This window comes from Episyrphus balteatus, chromosome 4 (genome assembly GCF_945859705.1).
Source record: "Episyrphus balteatus chromosome 4, idEpiBalt1.1, whole genome shotgun sequence".
In the NCBI taxonomy this organism is placed as follows: domain Eukaryota; kingdom Metazoa; phylum Arthropoda; class Insecta; order Diptera; family Syrphidae; genus Episyrphus; species Episyrphus balteatus.
In genome coordinates, this window is record NC_079137.1 from 46563965 (window position 1) to 46586223 (window position 22259).

The window sequence follows — 22259 nt, forward strand, 5'->3', positions numbered from 1 at the left end:
ACTACAGGTGTGTTTTTTTGTTTATCTATATAGATTTTGTGCAAAAAAACGACATCGAGATTTTTGAAATCAAAACAATTTACGTGTTAAAAACAACAAAAACTTTATCTGTATAGATTTTTGAAAAATCCAGATAATTATCCAGATTTTACTTTCTCTCGATAAAAACAGTAGTGCCAAGGTACTTTATTTGTTGTGTTCATACAGAAATATCTGAAAATATTAAACAAAAAAAAAAGCGGAGAAAACAAGGTTTGAAAAAAACTCTCATAGAAAAAAATAATCGAAAATTTGTTTGGTATGGTTGCATTGAAATGTTAATATCTCGAGATATACGCAATGCACTTTTCAGATAAAAGTCTTAAATGGATCCTGATAAGATTGTGGAACAGATATGTATATAAAATTACCAAAGTTTTTTCGAAAAATTAGAAATAAAAATAAAAAGGTTTTCACATTTGATTTTTAAAAAATCGAAAAAAAATTCAATATGGCTACCTTCAAACGCTTATAACACAAGAACGACGCAACTAATGTTAATGGTCATGGTCTTAAAATGTAGCTAAGATACAGAATACAGATAATTTTTGGTTTTTTGTGAAAAAACAATTTTTTTGAATCCAACATGGATGCCATGGCCATATGAAAATTTTTGTTTGCATCCAACATGGATGTAATGGCCTTTCCACTTCGGAGTTAAAATAAAAAAAAAAAACACATAAGCAACATTTTTGACAGACAGCTGCCAAAGTGTATGTACAGTGGTGCCAAATGTTTACATAGATTTCAAAAATCCCGATGTCGTTTTTTTGCACAAAATCTATATAGATAAACAAAAAAACACACCTAATTATCCAGATTTTACTTTCTCTCGATAAAAAACAGTATTGCCAAGGTAGGTTTATTGTTGTGTTCATACAAAAATATCTGAAAATATTAACAAAAAAAAAAAGCGGAGAAAACGAGGTTTGAAAAAAACTCTCATAGAAAAAAAAAATCAAAAATTTGTTTGACATGGTTCCATTGAAATGTTAATATCTCGAGATATACGCAATGCATTTTTCAGATAAAAGTCTTAAATGGATCCTGATAAGATTTTTCAACATATGTATATAAAATTACCAAAGTTTTTTTCGAAAAATTAAAAAAAAAAATAAAAAAGTTTCCACATTTGATTTTTAAAAAATCGAAAAAAAATTCAATATGGCTACCTTCAAACGCTTATAATACAAGAACGACGCAACTAATGTTAATGGTCATGGTCTTAAAATGTAGCTAATGTCGAATTCCTTTCAATTGAAAAATCGAATTTTCGGCGATCTCGAAGCGAATTTTTTCTGAAAATCATGTTCCATAGAAAAAAAATTCGCCTCAAACGAAGCAGAATTCGAATTTTTTTTAATCCTTCTTTTTTGAGAGATTTACACGGATTTGCACACACACTTGGAACATTTGACATTTCTCAAACGTCAAGCTGAAAGTTTTCTTCGTATTGTTTGTTTATTTGAGAACACCAACTTCAAATAAAGAGTAAATTTTAATTGAATATCGTATTTTTATTGCGGAAAAATATGAAATAAATAAAAAAAAAACAATGTGCGATCAAAATATATTTTTTCCTGGCATAGTTCTTGTGAAAAAGTCAAATTACTGTGACTTTTCTTCTCGTAATTGTCGTCAGAAAATTTTTTCTCTGTAAAACCACAGCATACGGCCAAAATAATAACCTTCTACTTCATCTTCACTCAGATCTTAATAATAACTGCAATTTCCCTTTGATTCTGATTAAAATAAATCTATATTACCGAAGAAAATAAATAAAATTATTGATCAAAGGAATCTCTGGTTTTATTTTGCAGAAATTGTTTTGGTTTCAGCTTGACGTTCGTGTAAAAATTGTTGTCAAATGACACACATACAATCGCAAAAAGAATTCGGTCTGTTTTCATGTTCCTTTTTAACACCAAAAATTCGATTTTTTTGAGGCGATTCAAAAAATTGAAAGGAATTCGACATAAGAATATACAGATAATTTTTGGTTTTTGTGAAAAAAAAAATTTTTTGAATCCAAAATGCCATGGCGATATGAAAATTTTTCTTTGCATCCAACATGGATGTAATGGCCTTCCCACTTCGGAGTTAAAATAAAAAAAAAAAACAAAAGCAACATTTTTGACAGACAGCTGCCAAAATATATGTACAGTGTTGCCAAATGTTTGCATGGAATTCAAAAATCCCGATGTCTTTTTTATTTGCACAAAATCTATATAGATAAACAAAAAACACACCTAATATTTACTATAGATAAGAAGAGGGGCGTTCACGATCTATTGTAAAAAAATAAAATTTTACAGCGGTATTTATTAGATTTGCTTAAATTGGTTCTCAAATGTTGTTTAGTAAAGCTTGCTTAAATATTTAATTCGCCTTTAAGCAACGTTGCTTAAATTTGTATTTATAATCGAATTTCCACAGATGATTAACTAAACGATAGTTGTGTCAAAAAATGAAGGGGAATTGACTAATATAGTATAAAATACTATTACATTTTAGAAACATCACGTGGTTTTTGACAACTTGAGGGTATGTATTTTTGTAAACAAAAATTCTTAACCTTGACTGCGCAAAAAAAAAAAAAGATTAGGTCGTTGACGATGAGTTCGCTTTCGTCGGATTCCTTAATAAAATGCACAGAGCAAAGCCAGACAGCATTGATTTTTTTCATTTGTACTAGCCATTTTAATTTTTTTTAACATTCTTTAATTCTTTGATTTGAATTTAAAATTCAAGCTCCTTTTAGGGAATAATTTCATTTCAAACCAAAATGAAGTCTTCACCCCACACCCTAGATAAATTAATAACATGATACTGAGCTCACGGTCTTAGTAATAATTCATATGTGGTCAAATCAATCTTAAAATGGCTCTAAGCAAGCTCTAAACGCGGTGAATGGCGTTTAAGTTAAGCAATCGTTAAGCAACGTTGCTTAAATGTGTAAATTCTTTATAAATACACATTTTGTACTTAAAAGCTATTTAGAGGTTGTTTAACGTTAAACAACCTTTAAAATTCTTTTATAAATATGACTGTTAAATTTTTACTAGGCCTGTTGCACCAGATCATGAATACCCCTATTAACATTACCCCTGTTCCATTGGTGGTGGTAGTTTACTCATGATTAAAAATTTAGTACAACAACTACATACTCCTATCTCCTCGAGTAGAAGAAAAGATCATGAATTGTAGCTTAAATTCAAAAATCGCTTCGTATAAATCACAATTATATTTTCAAGTGAAAACGAATGTAAAAAATAAAATCATGCAAATGTTAACTATGCCCAATAAATATTTCAAAACTATTGTGAACTAATTTAACAACTATGACCTATTCAAAATCGAGAAAAAAATATTAAAAAACTTGATACAAATGGTATTTTTTTTTTCTAATTCGATGCAAATTTTTGTAATGGCTTCCTGTTCTGCCTTCGCACTGTGAAATTATTTTTTAACATTTAAACCATTTAAAATGTTTAAAAATCATATAAAAAATGTGACATTTTGTGCGTTAATATATCGCAAATACCATCGCAAAGAATAAAAGTTTATTGTGCATTGGAATAACGAGTGAAATCAAAGAAATATTCTGACCATATTTTCTTCCAGTTGTTTTTTTTTTTTTTTTCTTAACTACCAAACCATCTACCAAACCAAACCTCACTTGCATTCTTCTACTTTATTTTTTTTTTTGTTGTTTCCATGTGCACTTGTGCTTTTATGCTATTAGTTTTTGCTATTGGAATTTATTAAATAAATTAAATTTAATTCAAAATGGATGAGAGGACATTAAATGATCTATTAGAATGTTCAGTTTGTTTGGATCGCCTGGATACGTCCTCCAAGGTTTTGCCTTGTCAACATACCTTCTGTCGAAAATGCCTTGAGGTGAGCTCGCTCTATTTCAAGAAGACTTGATTGTTGTATTTTCTATATCTTTTTTGTTTTGTAACTTAATTTTTTTTTTTTTTTGTAGGTGATTGTCGCTAGTCGACAGGAACTCCGATGTCCGGAATGTCGCGTGTTAGTTGATATAAAAATAGATGAGTTGCCACCCAATGTATTGCTTATGAGAATTTTGGAAGGTAAGATATTATCAAAAGATATTTTTCTTTTTTTATAGAATCGTCATTTGTGTATACAAAAATTTAATATAGGTTTTTTTTTGTTGACAAGAGTCTTGAATGAAAAAGTGGGATGATGGAATTTTTTTTTATTTATGAGTGCAACACGTCCGTCCTACGTAAAAATTGCATCTATTCTTAGATTTTTTATTTTGTATATAAACTTTTGCTTTTTTAGTCAACTGGAATGAAGTATAATTTCTAAGTATGGAACTGGCATTGGGTTTCAATCAACAAGTCAATCAATTTCTATGACAAGAAATATTTTCTTTCTTATACCTTTGAAATAGAATCTATCTTTTCGTTTTTGGTTAAAAGAACATTCTTTTAAAAACTTAGGGTATAATAATTTAAATAATTTACTTTAAATTGTTAAAATAAATCTTTTTCTTTTAATGTCGATGACGTGATGGATGGGTGCGGGGTGGATGAAAAGAAAAAAACGCATTTCACGTCCACACCTTTAGTAGCGTGACTTAATTGGGAAGGGCCTCATTAAAAAAAAGGATTTTGATCCTAACACTTGTGCAAGAATGTAACTAGAATGGCAATGGTTGATGAAGGTTCATTTAAGTTATGAAAAGAACTTATTTGCATTTTATTTAAATTCTAGTTAGAAATTCCTAACCATTTTTGGACATGCAAATAAGCTTAGCGCAAATGATATTTTATTGAATTTATTTCAACGTGTCATAATTCATTTATTGATACATTATTACAACAAATTCCAATAAAGCGGTCTATTCGATGAGATAATTCATCTTGTAATGGTTAATAAGTTTAACCATTGTCACTCATTTTTATACTAGAAAAATGATTACTGCAGGATTAAGCATATAATTTAAAACTCACTCATTCATGGAATAAACAGTAACGTCACTAATTCCAATTTAATACTTGGTGAAAGGAATTATGATATAAAAATGATTTATTGACCAATTTAGAGTTTATAATCGAAAAAGGGAGAGGCGATTAAAATCTTGTTTTCCTTTGGCTTTTTTGATCGCAATGGCAATTAATTGAAACAATTAAGTAACCATTAGCTTTTCCCGACGTTTCGACACTGGTTGCTGTCTTCTTTAGGGGAACTTTATTTTATCAAAATAACAAATAAATTAAAAAAGCCAAAGAAAAACAAGATTATGAAAGTAATTACACTGGTCAACAAGGTTTTTGTTACAGACACCAAGATATACTTTTCTATATGTTTTTTGGGTGCTGAGCTCGAATCCGAAGTCAGAACAAATCTACCACATCACGTTTTTGAGATAATCCCGTTAGAAAATCGAAAATGCCGCTTTTTTTACCAGTTTCCGAGATTATTTCTTAGCTTTTCGTTATTTGTTTTAAATAAATTTGTAACGGTTTCTAATAGAACTAAATCTTGTCTTTCTAAATCCGTTTAAATCTTTTAAAAATCTCTTATCTTCTTTGAGAAATCTGAAATTGAAATCAACGTGTTTGGTATATCTCATATTTATTTGCTTTTAATAGTAAATCTCGAAATGTTCTTTGCCAATCGCTTTCAAATTTTGACACAACGTTTCATTTACATTCCAGTAAGTTCTTATCTTATTTTTAACCAGAAAAAAATTATATTTTTCTCACTAGTAATTATTTAGTATAAGTATCTGACACGGTCACGCTTTGATGTATCTCACTGCGATTCACCACCTTCGAAAATATAAAAACTTGCATGATTCTAAATGGAACGTTGTGTCAAATTTTGAAAGCGATTGGCAAAGAACTTTTTGAGATTCGCTATTAAAAGTAAATAAACATGAGATATACCAAACACGTTGATTTCAATTTCAGATTTCTCAAAGACGATAAGAGATTTTTAAAAGATTTAAACGGATTTAGAAAGACAACATTTAGTTCTACTAGAAACCGTTACAAATTTATTTAAAACAAATAACCAAAAGCTAAGAAATAATCTCGAAAACTGGTAATAAGCGGCATTTTCGATTTTTTAACGGGATTATCTCAAAAACGTGATGTGATAGAATTTTTTTGACTTCGGATTTGAGCTCAGCACACCAAAATCCTATAGAAAAGTATACCTTGGTTTCTGTAACAAAAAAAAAGTTTAATTTTGTTGACCAGTGTTATCAGTTATTTCGATATATTCAGAGCAAAGATCTTTAAAAATATTTTACTCTTAGGCCCAATTTATTCACTCTCCATTAAATTTAAAGGCACCATTAAAAATTTAAAATCTGTCAAATCGCATACGAATTTTAAAATTTCCCATTTTTAATGGCGACTTTAAATTTAATGGAGAGTGAATAAATTGGGCCTTAGAGTCATTAAAGGACCCGGTTGCCCATGTTGGTAGCTACTGCCGGTGGGGTGATTTCCCTACATGAGAGTAACAGTTTATTAACAATCAACTACATGCCTCGAATATGATCCAAATTAAGCGAATTTCAGATCTGCACGTGGAATGCAGAACATTGATAAAAATATAGGGTGTCTAATAAGAGTAGATATACAGTGACGAGCAAGAGTGATCAAATTTTTAGTGTTTTTTTTACATAATTACGATCGAATTTTTTAAAAATTCTTCACTGTATAAAAATGGAGGGTGTCAATTTGATTTTTGTACTTGACCAATTCTGTATGTATTTAGTTCATTAGAATTCATTTTTATCACTTTTATCATTGCCTCAAGATAAGATCTATAAAATTGTGAAAAAACAATTTGGAAATTCGGTTGTATTTCAGTTTAATACAATTGCAATTTTCTTGAATTTTGGGTTTTCTTACTTTCCTAACAAATTCTTCAAAACTTTTAATAGGTTTTCAGCCAGATTAAGTTCAGGGCCTTGCGCTGAACACGATACCGTCTGAATTTTTAAAGCACAATAATCGAAATAAGGTAGAATTATCGTATTAAAAATCATTGAAGCATTTTGAAAATTTAAACTTTTTCTTATTAGCCCAAAAAACCTACTTTTTTAATTATTTTTGAGGAAATAAAGTTTGCAAGCTCTTAAAGTTTTTATCGAACTGAAAAACTACATATATCTTCTGCTGCCAAAAAACTTCGTAAACTGTATCGTTTGTACTAAGGGCTAATGTGTAAAATGCACTGATAGCCATGTTTTATGGTGTCACAGTATTTTGTTGAGTACAAAATTTATGCTGTCAAGAACAAAAAACGATTACATTTATTTACTATGAATAAACCTTTTTTGTGGAAGGGCCAAAAACGTATAAGTTTAGAAAAAGTTGTCTGTAAACGAACAAATAAATAATGAAATAATCCTTTACACACCGTATAAAATCCAGTACAAATCGAGTTGTGCTTGAGTTAGAAAAGTACCAATCTGGTGTACGAAGTAGTTCTCCATTTTTCAAAGAATTAAAGATTCAGAAGTGATATTAGAGTCCCAGTCCCAGGTCTTCAGTAGTTAAAGTGACTTTAATTTGTGTAAAGTGACTCATATATGCTCTCTCAGATTGTGGTTTATAGTGACGTCTACTATCTCGGATTGGGATTCTTAGTGGATACGGCTATTTTTTAGGGCTCCCTTTCCTTACGATTATTTTGTGAGTTCGTCAAGATAGATCGCAAATGGACTAAACAAATTTTATTCATGAGAAGGAAAAAGAAATATTTATTTTGTGACTTAAATTGACTACTCAAACCATAAAAATAACAGAAATAATAATCAAAACTCATACTCAAAAACTCAATTTTGTTAGGTAAATGAATGATATTGGAGTTTTAAGATGCACTGCGACCTATTGATGTTCTTTGTGCTTAGTAAGATAGTTCTTCATACAATAGCTCTCTTTTCAACATGTTTAGTGTATGTGATTGCATGAATTTGCCACTTGGTTTGATTTTATTTCGAGAAAATTCACCAAATTAATAATTTCTCGTTCTGTGACTTTTGCAAATCTTTTTTCCTAAACACTCATTTTATTTTCCCCTGCAACAGGTATGAAAAACGCAGCAGCCAATCAGCACAATTTAAATAAATCTCCTAAAATCATGAACACACCCATGTTACATCCTGAAGGAGGACAAGTAATAAATGCTCTTGTTGGTGGAGGTCCTGTTGGTGGTATGACCATAATGAATATTGCAGAACAACGCGTTCCAAATCTTAATCCAACACAAAAAGATAAATTCGTAAAATGCCCAGTTACCGATCAGATGATACAATCAGCACCCACCCACCCACACAATAAAAATATCAACATCAATGAAATGCACCAACAACAACAGCTACATCAATCATTTCCACCAAATCCACAACAGCACCATCAACATCAACAACATCAGCAACAACAACAAAACACACAGCCCACACAAAATCCATCAAATGCTAATAATGAACGAGGATATGTGCCACGTGTTTTTGCTCTTTATGATTTCCAATCGAAAGAACCCAACGACTTGTCCTTCAAGAAAGGCGATGTGATTCTTCTTCGAAGAAAAGTCGATGCTAATTGGTTTGTTGGAGAACTAAATGGTCGCGAAGGAACATTCCCTCTTAACTATGTCCAAGTAATTGTACCCTTGCCTGTGCCACAATGCATTGCACTGTATGACTTCAAAATGGGACCAAACGAAGAAGAAGGTTGCCTTAATTTCAAAAGAGGCACAATGATTCATGTCCTCCGACGAGTTGATCATAATTGGGCTGAGGGTCGAATCGGATCTTGTATTGGAATTTTTCCAATTGCATTTGTCGAAATGAATGCCTTGGCTGAACAACTACTCGATGGTAGTCTCCAGGTTCAACCGACAAACAACCATCAGCAACATATGCCCAATGCAACTCCCAGAAATCTTCCTCCAATACCATTCGATTCGAGTGCAAATGATTCGACCAGCAGTTCATCCACAGTTACGACAACAAGTCCAAATTCGACTTGTAGCAGTAATTCGAGTTCGAATTCGATTCCAAGTAGTCCCGGATCAAATCCTACATCGCCTCAAAACAATCCAGCTGTCAAGTATAGGGATTACAAGGAGAAGCGACATTCATTGAACGCACTAACTTCGGGAGTAGGTCTTAGCATAATTCAATCGAATCGACATTCGGCGGAGATACTAAGTGTTCCAGTTTCATCGACCGGAGGTCAAGAGAGCGGCTCGAATCAAATGCAAAGTGGAGGACAAGCTGCTCAAAGTGCAAGCACATCTTCAAGAGGTTTAAATTCTCTTGGATCTACAATGCGCGAACAGAATTCAGCTCCAACACAAAGTCGGGTTAACGTCCTAAAGACTGGAGGTCAACAGAATGTTCCACCCTCATTACCTTGGGGCTATCTGGCATTGTATCCATATAAACCTAGGAAAACTGATGAACTCGAACTTAAAAAAGGCTGTGTGTATATTGTGACTGAAAGATGCTTGGATGGATGGTTCAAAGGCAAAAACTGGCAGGATATGTCAGGTGTTTTTCCCGGCAATTATGTGACCCCTTTGCGAAGTCGCGATCAACAACAATTGATGCATCAATGGAAATTCGTTCAAAACAGCCAACCAGCATCGCCACAAATTCAAAGTCCAAATACAAATCAGATGACAAATAACTCAGCTGCACCGAATCCGATAAACATTCTGGAGAACATTAATATTCGACTATGTCAGATGTCGAGTGTACCTCATCAACCGCCCGAGCTGCCACCACGCAGTGCAGGAGGTGGCCCGTCAACTGCATCGTCTTCTTCGGCTTGGACAAAACCATTAGGCCATCATATGGAATCATTTTTTGGTCGAAAATCACTAAACGGACAACAACAACAAACGCAACAGCAACAACATGCTGCAGTCCAAGCAGCATCGCAAACAGGAAAAAGACTAGCCAACAAAGACTCGAAAGATAAACACAGTGGACAAGAAAAAGACAAACAAAAAGACCAACAACACAACCCATCGTCTTCATCGTCAGCTGTAAGCTTGATGAAGAGACTTACCAATATAAAACGTTCCAAATCGCCAAGTTCGAATCATGTGACTAACAATCAAACAGTCAATACATATTCCATGGATAATCCATCCTTTGAGGATACTGTAGCACCAACTAACCAACAACAAACTGCTGCAGTACCTCAACAAGCACCGACACAACTACCCCCACCACCTTCAAACACATCAAATGATCGTGTAACAAATAGCAATGTTACATTGCATCCTGTTCATGTTAGGTAAGAATAAATTGTCTTGGATTGATGGATTGTATTTTGATTGATTTGGTTTTAATTTTTTTTTTTTTTTAGATCTGGTTCTTGTCCAAGCCAGCTTTTGCAAAGTCTGCCAGTTGATTTGAATAATGGTGGTGGTGGGTATATTTCTAATGATTTAAATCAATCGTCATTTGGATCGCAGAGGCTTAAAGGCAACAAAGAACGACCACAGTTACAGGGGTGAGTTTTTAAATATTTTGTTTTAATATGATTTGTTTTTAATTTTTTTTGTTTTCTTTCAAAAGCCTGCGGCAACATGTAGATGGTACATTTCGACTGGCAGCACCTGGTGGCGGCACATCTTTACTAATAAGCACTTCATCCAATAACCCATCGAATAATATACTTTTGAATAAGTGTCAACAATCAGTATCCACATCCGCCGCTCAACTGCCTGTAGTGATTCATCATAGAAAATCACAGAGTCTTGATGCGAATACAATTTCAACCCAATTGACCAATAATTCACCAGGCGGCGGAGGTGGTGGGGGAGGAGGAGGAGCCGCTAAAGGTTCTTCACACGTTCGAGAAAGGTAAGTCTTAATTTTGGTTTTGGGAATTTCGTTTAAATTAATTTTTATTATGAAATGAAATCTTATTCTCGTGACTGAATTGTTTTTGTAGCAGGTTCCGATGTATTGTATCGTATCCGCCAAATAGTGAACTCGAACTAGAACTGAATGTTGGGGATATTGTTTATGTGCATAGAAAACAAAAGAATGGCTGGTACAAAGGAACACATTCTCGGACAAATAAATCGGGACTGTTTCCAGCTTCCTTTGTTGAACCTGATATATAAGTTAACTTTTAAAAATATTTTTTTTTATTTTGTTTGAACATTTATTCAATTTTTTTTTATCTTATTAAGTTTTTCAATTTCATATGAAAACTGCTTTAAATTGTTACATAACTTTTTTTTTCAAATATTTATATCCCATCTATCATAGATAAAAAAAATAATATGTTAAACATATTATATTCTCGAAAGTCAAAATATATACAAATCCCATTACTATCAAATCAAAACTTACAAGTGAAAAAGTTGAGATTTAAGTAATTTTTATTTTTAAATAAAAACAAACTGAAACTATGCATTTTTGTGAGAGCCAATAAAAATGCTGTTATAAAGAAGAATTTTTTTTTATCAAACACCAAAAACTTGTATTTTTCCGTAACCATTCGGAACAAACTGTTGATTGAAGTGAAACAGAGGTGACAGTGGACAGAATGAGTGATATAGAGGCAATAGAAAAGTTCTGAATGGATAGAAATTTAGTATCATATGCTCTTCACATGCTTCAATTTTTCTTAAATAGATAATGCCTGTTTTTGGTTTCACCGGAAAACTTTTCCCCCGAAAAAAAGGCTAAAAAATCTCGTTTTCGAAAAAAATTATTTAACGAGAAAAGTTGTCAGGAATGCAGAAACATACACTTTGTTTAAGTCATTTCGAAATTGTGGTAACATCAAAAACTTAAAAATTATGTAAATTAAAAATGATTATCGTCAGTGATAAAGTTACAGAACATGAACTCGTCATATAATAGGTCGGCAAGAAACAAAAAAAAAGGAAGCAAGAACTTTGTTAGGAGATTTTAATTGTATTTAGTGTCCTGAATTGAAAACTGTTTAAAGATTTCTTCCATCACGTCTAGTCTAGTGAAAAAAAAAAAAAACAATCAAAATACATAATAAATTTCTTTTTCCAATATTTTTGAGAAAAATCTAATTTTGAAAAAAAAAAAAATATAAATACATTTAGGACGATTCACGGCGCTGGTCACCCTAAGGACGCTTCATTATGACGTTTTGAGATTGCATGTAAGTAGTTTTGCAAAAAAAAATCTAAAAACGCATTTTTGATCTTTTAATATTCAAGTATTTTAAAAACGTGATGTGCCAGTAAAAGTAGGATTTGGTTCAAGCTCTATTTACTATTTGACGTTGACGACCAGTGTTATTAATAAATCAAGTTTAATTTTTTGTAGGCCTTAAATCTGGATTCATTGCTACCACATTTAAATTAAAACTATTTTTAAACCTAATGCTTTAGTCCACGAAATTATTTTCTTTTTCTGGAACAACTTTTAATTATTATTTAGTTGTATGTAAAAAATTCTTTGATAGGGCGATTGACATCAATGCATATTACTCGAGTTCATTTTATTTTAGAAATAATAGTTTTGATGTTTACAAACGCAATCGAACAATATTATCTAATTATTCCACCACGTTGATAATAAAGTAATGGGGTTTTCGTTTGGTAAATTTATATACGAAACAAATACGTTTTCAGATTAATTTTTATTTGCAATAGTATTGGTGTGTATTTGTGTCTATGAACCAGGCAGCGATCGCAGTTGTCAAATTTTGATTTGACCGTAGTTTTTTTTATCCGAAAATGAGCTGGGCGAATAAATTAATTCACTTAAAATTACTACCATTTGAATTCAAAACTATTTTAATTCTTTCTTAAAATCGAAACAAATTATTGTCAAACAAAAACTTGTCAAACTGATTGATGAAAATAGTAATGCATAGTGGTATTAGTAAAAGAGTGGTAAATCTGCCGAAAAATCCAGATGTGGAAAATTGATCTAAGATCAAAAAATAAATCAATTTTTTTTTGGCCAAACGAAGGCAAAAATTGTCAAAATCAGTTTTTTGACAGATCTAAATCAAAAAATAAATTGATTTTTGTACCAAACGAAAACCCCATAACATAAACATATTTCACTTGTAAGTAAGTAGGTATTCCTATTTTGTTTCAGTTAGCTCTAGACATGACATTAAATTCAATTCCTTCAACACAAAATTTAAATATAAACGTCTTGCTCATAATAACTTAAAAAAATGTTTCCCATCAAATTTCAAACCAATCAACAAACCAAAGCATTTAGACAACATTGCCTTAATAACAACCATTTTTTTTAATAAACTGCCCCGAAATTTATTTATTTATTATTTTTTGTCTAAATTTTCATTTTTTGTTATTTTTAATTCAATAAAAAATAAAAAGTTAACATAAAAAATCTCTATTGACATTATACCCTCATAGTGATTAAAAAAAATAAAATAAAAACAAAACAAATTCTTATTGCAATATTCTTTAAAAGAATCTTTTTGAATATTTTTTTTTTAATTTTTATTATTTTAGTTTTAAGCACAACATTTATTTATAAGAATAAAGATAAAATTTAAATTAGTAACATTTACATAGATATGAAAAAAACAGAGAACAAACAAAACTTAAATATTAAAAAAAACATTATTATGTTATTAGTTAGAAAATTAAAAAAAAGTAATACTATCTCGTTTATTAGTTAGTATAAAAAATAACATTAAAATTAGCAACGTTTTTTGAAATGCCATTTATGCTATATAATATAATGTAAAATGAATTAAAAATAAAAATACAGTAGATACAAATGATAAAATAACAACTATATATTAATTCTTAAATCAAATTCATTTGTCAAAGTTTTGCAAACACAAATGGTACGTCATTGTTCTTTCTAATGCTCTACTACAGCGAGTCACCTACAAAAAAAAGATATTTTTCTTTAGATGCATCTTTTGCCAACAAAATTCGAGAAAAAGCCTTTTTCTTGTTCATAATGTGCCCAGTTTTGAATTTAATTCTAGTTTTAATTTTTTTCCGAAGGTCAATGCTAAACAGACGAACACGGTTATCGCAAGTCAATTTCTTTGAATCTTACGTGAAATAATGTTGAAACGAATTCGACGTAACTGATAGAGTATTAACGCATTACTAGGAGTAAAAGGGAAAATGGGATCTACAATTCTTAGCTCAGAGAAAAAAAGAAGATTATTTCTGTAGAATAAAAACTAACGCTTCTTCATTATTTTTGAATGAAATGTCCGTTAATTCTCCTTAAATTGAATTCCTTCTGAAAAGATTTGAGGAAATTTCTTTCCAACATCAGGAACTGTCCTCTCGTGCTTTCATGTCAAATATAAGTAGGTATACATATGTACTGCTTATTTTCAAATACGGCTTCATATTGCCCGTGTTCAACGTAGACCAGCTAAACTTATGTTCAGAAGAGGATCTAATTAGTAAGTGTGCCTACACTTATTTTTCTTTTATTTACTCAATTAAATGATAACACAAAATTTAACGAGTCACTTTGTTTTGTTCTATGGAAACCAATATGATTATTTCAATTCGAAATTGAGAATATTTGTTAAAAGTAAAAAACAAATATCCAAACTCAACTAACAATTCCGCTTACTTAAAGCGGTATAAAAAAACAATATAACATTGAATACACAGTAAATCCGATCATTGTATTAAATGATTCATAAATTATTTACTCATTTAGTGGGAACTTTTTATTTATTTTAATGCAATTTTTTACTTTTATGCTAATCATAACACTCATAATTCCTGCTGTGCATTCCTTACCACTTGATTAGAGGACGCTATCGCAACTAAAACACTATTCAGGGGTCTTACAATGTAGTATTGATAGTTTCAACTTGGTTTAAATGATTGTTTTCAATATAATCGTACCCACATAAGATCGTTTAAATCGATTGATACTGGCAGTTACGTGTTAGAACATTGCACGATACTGCTCATGACGTATCTTAGACCACAAAATCTCGCTTCATTCTTGCTGGATTGAGCTGTACCGACTGAATGATTGATTGTTCTTTTTTGTGTTGTATGTAGCTTAAAACAAAAATGAAATCTCATCCCAACCAAGTGTAGTCTACTGTTAAAAATTAAAAAAAAATGTTTTATAAATTTGGAAGAATTTTAGACTTGAATATAAAAAAAAATATAACATAACAAAAACAAAACAAAAATTGACAACATGTGATCTTTTATATTATATATAAATATATTTACAAAATATTTGCCTAATTAGTAAAAACAAAAGAAAAAAATATCTATGGTTTGTTTTTTTTTTTTATTTTAGTTTTAATATTATTTACAACGATTTTTAACTTTTTTTTTCATTTAAAATAAAAAAAAAAATAAATAGTTATGTATTATTTTTTAGTTGATAAGTTTTATACTTAAATCATATTTTTTAAATATTTTTTTTTTAATTTGTAACAATAGCTTAAGATTTTTTTAATTTGTTTACTAATAAAAACAGAAAGATAAAGAAACATAACTAATAAAGACTTAAAAGCACAAATTTGAACAAAATATAAATGAAACATTCTGAATTGTTTATACATAAATATATATACAACATATAAACAAAAAAATACAAAAAAAAAAACAAAATAAATTAAATTAAATACATAAATAATTACTATTAAAATGTGTTCACAATAATTCAATAGCAAATTAATACAAAATCTATTCGATAAAATAAACATAAAATGTTTTTTCAATGTTTTTTTTTTTTATAATAAATAAATAAATTTAAAAATGAAAGTTAAAAATAGCTGAAGAATAAAGAAACACACAAAGAATGTTTAATTTAAGTGCATATATAAATATATTATAATGTAGTTAGCTACATTAAATTATATTATCAATGTTTACTATTTACTATTATTATTATTATATAAATAATTTAACAAACAAAAAAAAAAAAAGAAAAACTCTTTAAAAATCGTAAATCCAGTTCGAAATATTTTTCAAAACCTTAACTACACTTTATAACAAAATACAAAATAAAACTAATTGTCTATCAAGAAAACAAAATAAAATAAATAATAAATCTAGAATAATTGAGTAAAACTTATCAGTGTAATAAAGTATTTAACAAAAAAAAAAAAAAAAAAACAATATTGGAATCTTTAAAACAAAAATCTCAAAAATAAGCCTGCATAACCTAGTAAATGGTTATGAATGCAAAAACAACCACTTAATTGTAAATTGTTGTCGGTATTTTTAAATGGAAATGAATAAAACTAAAAACAATATCAAAAATGTGAATTAAACTTTGTTTGATTTGTTCTATTGAAAAGGGGGACGAAAGTATACCACTTATATCAAGTGGTTAATCTCTTAGATCGATTTTCAAAAATTGGTACTTTTGATAACCCTTTTCTCGATAAAAAGTCCAGTATTTGCCGGTAGACGAACGTTTTCATCAAAAAATCTGCCGCGAGCTCTTAGGCCCAATTTATTCACTCTCCATTATATTTAAAGGCTCCATTAAAAATTAGAAAACTGTCAAATCGCATGCAAATTTTAAATTTAATGGAGTGTGAATAAATTTGGCCTTAGAGTAGAATGCCTAATACGAATGAAAGAAGTTTTATTTTTGATTTAAAATCAAAGTGTTTTATTTTTTTTTATTCATTTTTAAATTTTATATATAAACTGTTTTTCTTTTATATGTCCTCGTATAACGTCTCGTGTAACGTTGATCCTTTTTAATTTCCTTCTTTTCCGTGGTACTTGTATTAACTGAACTTGGTTCGGTTGTGCTTTCATTAGCTTTATTGCTTGAATGCTTTTTTGTTTTACTCAAAACCATGACGGTTTCATGTCTATTTGTTTTTCTATACCAGTTTTTAAATGCATTCAAAGGACTCTCAGTCGTTGGTATTTTCATATCATTATTCATTTTCAAATTTGATGGATATTTTCTCGAAAATTTAGTCGCTTCAAACATGCGTTTTCTCAAAGTTTTCTTTGGACCTGTTTCTTCAAAGATATCAAGCAATTTTTTTTCTGGAAGTGGTGATGTTTCTGTTTGTATAGGGATATCAGTTGTCGTTATAAGATCTATTGTTGTTGATTCAATATCGCTAGTAGTTGTTTCAGCTTTGTTCTCATCCACTGATCTTAAATCGTCATCAATAGTTTCGGTAGTTGTTATTAAATCATTAAAAAAGTCCGTTGAGCTTTCTGCTATGGTTGTGGATTCCAATAAAGACTCATTGGAATCGTACATCGGTGCAGGTGTCATTATGACAAAATCCTCATGAGTTGGATAGATTAAATGAACTTTTGCGTCATCTAACATTTTTGGTTTTCTTTCAATTTTATTTTCAAAGTTTTCTGCTGGAAACTTAGGTTTAGATTGTACAATATCACCTTCTTTATATGGGTATACGATGAAAACTTTTTCAGGTAGTCCGTCTCCTTTACATATCACACCAAACACGAAAACATAAATAAACATTTTCCTATTGGAATACAAATTGTATATGAATTAAATATACTCAATTTAAAATATATGATGACCTACCAGTAATGCCGAACCATGATGTTTATTCTTTAAATTGAGCCCCACGAATGATCGACATTACTGGAATATATCATCGTTAAATACATAGTACCTGGGTGACCGAGCTTTGCTCGGTATCTTTAAATGTTATAACTTTCAGTAAAAAAAGTCAAATGTAAACAGCAATTTTTTGGAGTGGGTTTGAGTTAGCAATGATCAGTTTTTCGCGGGTTACAAAACACCACATTCCCACTTTATAATCCAGTTTATTTACGACGATCAGCAATGGATAGAAGGGTTACAGGAATCTGCATTATCGAAAATGCCTACAGAAATGAGATCCCTTTTTGTTCAAATTTTAATTTACGGGTCAGTGGATGGTGTACATAAAGTTAATATTTTTTTCAAGTTTAGCCTTGTCGGCAAAGCTTAGTATGAAGAAATACTATTTTTTATCCCTGTCTCTGTTTTATTTTGTATCAGAGGATGCTTTACTTCTTTATTTTTTTTACTTAGGTATATACAGCTGTGTTCAAAATAATAGTAGTGCCTGCAACAAAATAACATTTTTTATATTTACGGTGCTTCTATGGTTAAAAATTTAATTTCTTTGATGCCAAAGTTTGTAACGGTCAATTACTAAGAAATGTATCGTAGTTTTAAAATGAAAAAGAAGGTGACAAATAGTTTTTCATTGACCTTTGGTTGTTCTTTCTAATTTGACCTGTTCAAAATAATAGTAGTTAAAGTTATTTTTTTAGAATTTAAAAGCGGTTTATAACTTAGAATATTTATTTTTGGTTTAAAAGTAAGTACTCATATAATTTGGACAATTTTTCACCAAAAAACGATTTGTTTCGGTTTTAATCTATTTAAAGTTCGAAGAGCAAAACACTGTAGTTCGGATAACGGAAACTTATACGAAAGCTGCTTGAAGAAGGGAAAACCTACTTGGAAATTCAAGTTTATATTAGGATGCTCCTCTACAATGGTAGCCAATGCAATAAACTTAACGAAAGACCCGAAACGCGCGGTAGAAAAAGAAAAAAGACCGCCGTAGATGACAGGCGTATTGTCCAGATGAGCAAAGTTGAGCCTTCTGCATCGTCGTTTCAAATCCAGAAGGCTTTAAGCCTGGATTGCAGTGCTGTAAACATTCGGAGGCGACTGTTGGAGATAAATTTGTACGCTTGAAGTCCACGAAAAGTTCCGTTGTTAACTAAGAAATGTGTTAAAATACTAAAATTTTCGACCCTCCATGTTTAACTGTTTTCGTAGTATACTTTGGAACATATTCCGTATTGGTTGGACGTCGGACGTATTGTGGAGATCCAGTACCACCAAAGAGGATAAAAATTTGCTCTCATCAGTAAACAATATGTTACGCCATAACTTCGCTGGCCAGTTTATGTGGTTTTTTACAAACTGGATACGCTTTCTAACATGTTTTGCGGAACTTTTCGTGGACTTCAAGCGTACAAATTAGTCTCCAACAGTCGCCTCCGAATGTTTACAGCACTGCAATCCAGGCTTAAAGCCTTCTGGATTTGAAACGACGATGCAGAAGGCTCAACTTTGCTCATCTGGACAATACGCCTGTCATCTACGGCGGTTTTTTTTCTTTTTCTACCGCGCGTTTCGGGTCTTTCGTTAAGTTTATTGCATTGGCCACCATTGTAGGGGAGCATCCTATTATAACCTTGAATTTCCAAGTAGGTTTTCCCTTCTTCAAGCAGCTTTCGTATAAGTTTCCGTTATCCGAACTGCAGTGTTTTGCTCTTCGAACTTTAAATAGAATAAAACCGAAACAAATCGTTTTTTGGTGAAAAATTGTTCAAATTATATGAGTACTTACTTTTAAACCAAAAATAAATATTCTAAGTTATAAACCGCTTTTAAATTCTTCAAAAATAACTTTAACTACTATTATTTTGAACAGGTCAAATTAGAAAGAACAACCAAAGGTCAATGAAAAACTATTTGTCACCTTCTTTTTCATTTTAAAACTACGATACATTTCTTAGTAATTGACCGTTACAAACTTTGGCATCAAAGAAATTAAATTTTTAACCATAGAAGCACCGTAAATATAAAAAATGTTATTTTGTTGCTGGCACTACTATTATTTTGAACACAACTGTATGTATTATAAGATTGACATTAGGTCAATGGTGTTGCTTGTTGTGAGTTATTTTATTTTTATACGTTAACAATAGTCGCATTAAAACAAAAGAAAAACGTAAAACAAAGATAATGTGATACCAAATTAACAAATTACTTAAAAGTTTCAATACATGATCAAAAAAGTCATGATCTAAAAAATTTTGTTAAGTTATTGTAACAAAAAGAAAAAGAACAATGCATAAAAAATGGAATCATCCCTCAAAATTTTATTGAAATTGTTGAATCTGTCTCCGCGAAAAAAAACTAATGTTAAAGAAAATACTTCCAAAATGTTGTATTTGCCTAGAGGAAAAAACCCTCCAAATTTCATCGAAATCTTTAAAGCAATTACCCAAAAAACGCTGCGGGCGGATATTTCTAAAAGTACTTCCAAAACATTTTATTCGGCTAGGGGACCAAACCCTCAAAATTTCATCGAAATCCTTAGTTGTTACCAAAAAAATTCCATGTTAAAAAAGTGGGCGTGGCAGTGGGCGGATTTTTCCAAAAATACTTTCCAAACTTTTGACTCACTTAGATATACAAACCCTGAAAATTTCATCAAAATCGTTAGAGCCGTTTCCGAAAAAACTTATATGTTAAAAAAGTGGGTGTGGCAGTGGGCGGATTTTTCCAAAAAAAAACTTCCAAAACTTTTGACTCGCTTAGATAAACAAACCCTGAAAATTTCATCGAAATCGTTAGAGCCGTTCCCGAAAAAACTTATATGTTAAAAAAGTGGGCGTGGCAGTGGGCGGATTTTTCCAAAAAAAAACTTCCAAAACTTTTGACTCGCTTAGATAAACAAACCCTGAAAATTTCATCGAAATCGTTAGAGCCGTTCCCGAAAAAACTTATATGTTAAAAAAGTGGGCGTGGCAGTGGGCGGATTTTTCCAAAAATACTTCCAAAATTTTTTACTTGCTTAGATGAACAAACCCTGAAAATTTCATCGAAATCGTTAGAGCCGTTTCCGAGATCCCAATTTTATATATATGTATATATATATATATGTATATATAAACAATTTTAGCTCGTTTAAAGTTATAAGATTTAGAGTGTTGATGTTTAAACTGTTTATCCCAATTTTCCAGTAATTAGTAAATGGATCTAGTTTTATATTTTTTCCCACAATAAGAATTACATGAAATTTTGAAACGGATTTTCCAATGCAAGTGGATTTGCAATTGTGAAACGAAAAATTAAAAAGTGTTGTTATATCACAGACCAGAAGCCCAATTTAAATAAAATCAATTTAGTCGTTGATTAAAGTGGGTGGCAATGGTGCAGTGAAATTTTAGTCAGCTTACATAGAAATGACGCGTGTAATTTTTAAAAAGAGTTTCAGTTTAAAAAAAAAAATTAAGCGCTTCAGTTTTCAAAAATGAAAACGTTACTTTTGAAAACTAACGCACGTCAATTTTGAAAAATGAGGTGCGTCATTATTGAAAAATGATTTTGTTTGTTAAAAATGATTTGCGTTAGTTTTGAAAACTGACGCACTTCACTTTTGAAAAATTCCGTGCGCCATTTTTGAAAACTGACGCACTGCACTTTTGAAAAATTCCGCGCGTCATTTTTTATTTATTAGATTTTTGGCTTCTTATGCCGACTTTTCACGAGTCGATTTTTGCCGTGCGGCGAAGCTTTACAACTCGTGTAAACGTAAGCCGCAGGTGACTAAAGTGACAATCCACATAGAAAAATCCTAGTCGTTTTAAGCCGTGCGACATATCGTGCGGCTAAAATCGACTCGTGAAAAGTCGGCCTTAAGCACTGTTTACTTTTTTCAAATTGTTGGAAATATGCCTTTTTAAATAAAAAGTATCACACTAGGTGTATTTATTATTACGACAACGACCGGGCTAAACTGGACAAAATACGCAGTCGAGACAAAGAAATTTACATGTTACGCCTGGTACGCAGATCGAGATAAATTTTAGCTCCCATAGAAATTATCGAAAAAATTTTCCCGAGCTAAAATTTATCTGAGTATCGATAACTTGTATGGGAGAAAAAAAATTAAACTCGGCTTAGCTAAGCCCAAAGGGCTACCCAACTAACAATTTTACTTCCACAAGGTTAGGATCTTTAATTTCTTGCAGCTAATATCTCTACAGGGCTTGTATTTAGTTTGTGAATCGAAAATTCAAACTTCCGAGGCTTAACTTTCGTTAACAGCTTCCTAGAAACCTAGTGCAAGTGGAATTTAAAAATTTCTACAAGCATTAATGAAAACATTTCGTTTAAATTTCAATATGGCCACATGAAATTCCATTGTAGAAGCACAAGAAATAAAAGCCAATAACTGACTTCTTTTAAATGGCTTTGCAAAATAAATTGTATTAGAACTGCTTACAAAATCTTTATGAATGCTATGTATTTTTTTTATCCAATTCGAAAATTATTAGACTCAAAAATTACTTAGGTAGGTTTTTTAGTAGGTAGAAGTACCTACAACTTATACAATTGCCTTAAATGCATTTATTATTATAGTTCTATATTACCAAAACTATGTCAATAGTATGTATATAATTAC

The 22259-nt window shown here is 30.7% G+C and overlaps 2 protein-coding genes across 3 annotated transcripts; one reads left to right on the forward strand and one right to left on the reverse strand.

Annotated features, from left to right (window-relative positions):
* Positions 1 to 3458: 3458 nt before the first annotated feature.
* On the forward strand, positions 3459 to 15331 carry LOC129919508 (E3 ubiquitin-protein ligase SH3RF1). 2 transcript variants are annotated; one of them, XM_056000409.1, is made up of 6 exons: positions 3459 to 3942; positions 4031 to 4139; positions 8129 to 10349; positions 10422 to 10568; positions 10634 to 10921; positions 11013 to 15331. In XM_056000409.1, the coding sequence occupies exons 1-6, from the start codon at positions 3829 to 3831 to the stop codon at positions 11185 to 11187; spliced, it is 3054 nt and encodes a 1017-aa protein (XP_055856384.1). In that variant the 5' UTR covers positions 3459 to 3828; the 3' UTR covers positions 11188 to 15331. The 2 variants fall into 2 exon arrangements, with proteins under 2 accessions (XP_055856384.1, XP_055856385.1); XM_056000410.1 differs by having other exon boundaries at positions 11016 to 15331.
* Positions 15332 to 16636: 1305 nt separating this feature from the next.
* LOC129919509 (uncharacterized) lies at positions 16637 to 17665 on the reverse strand. Its single transcript, XM_056000411.1, has 2 exons — positions 17579 to 17665; positions 16637 to 17516 (listed from the first exon to the last, which is right to left on the reverse strand). Exons 1-2 carry the CDS (start codon positions 17593 to 17595, stop codon positions 16694 to 16696), a joined length of 840 nt encoding a protein of 279 aa, XP_055856386.1. The 5' UTR covers positions 17596 to 17665; the 3' UTR covers positions 16637 to 16693.
* Between the last annotated feature and the right edge of the window lie 4594 nt (positions 17666 to 22259).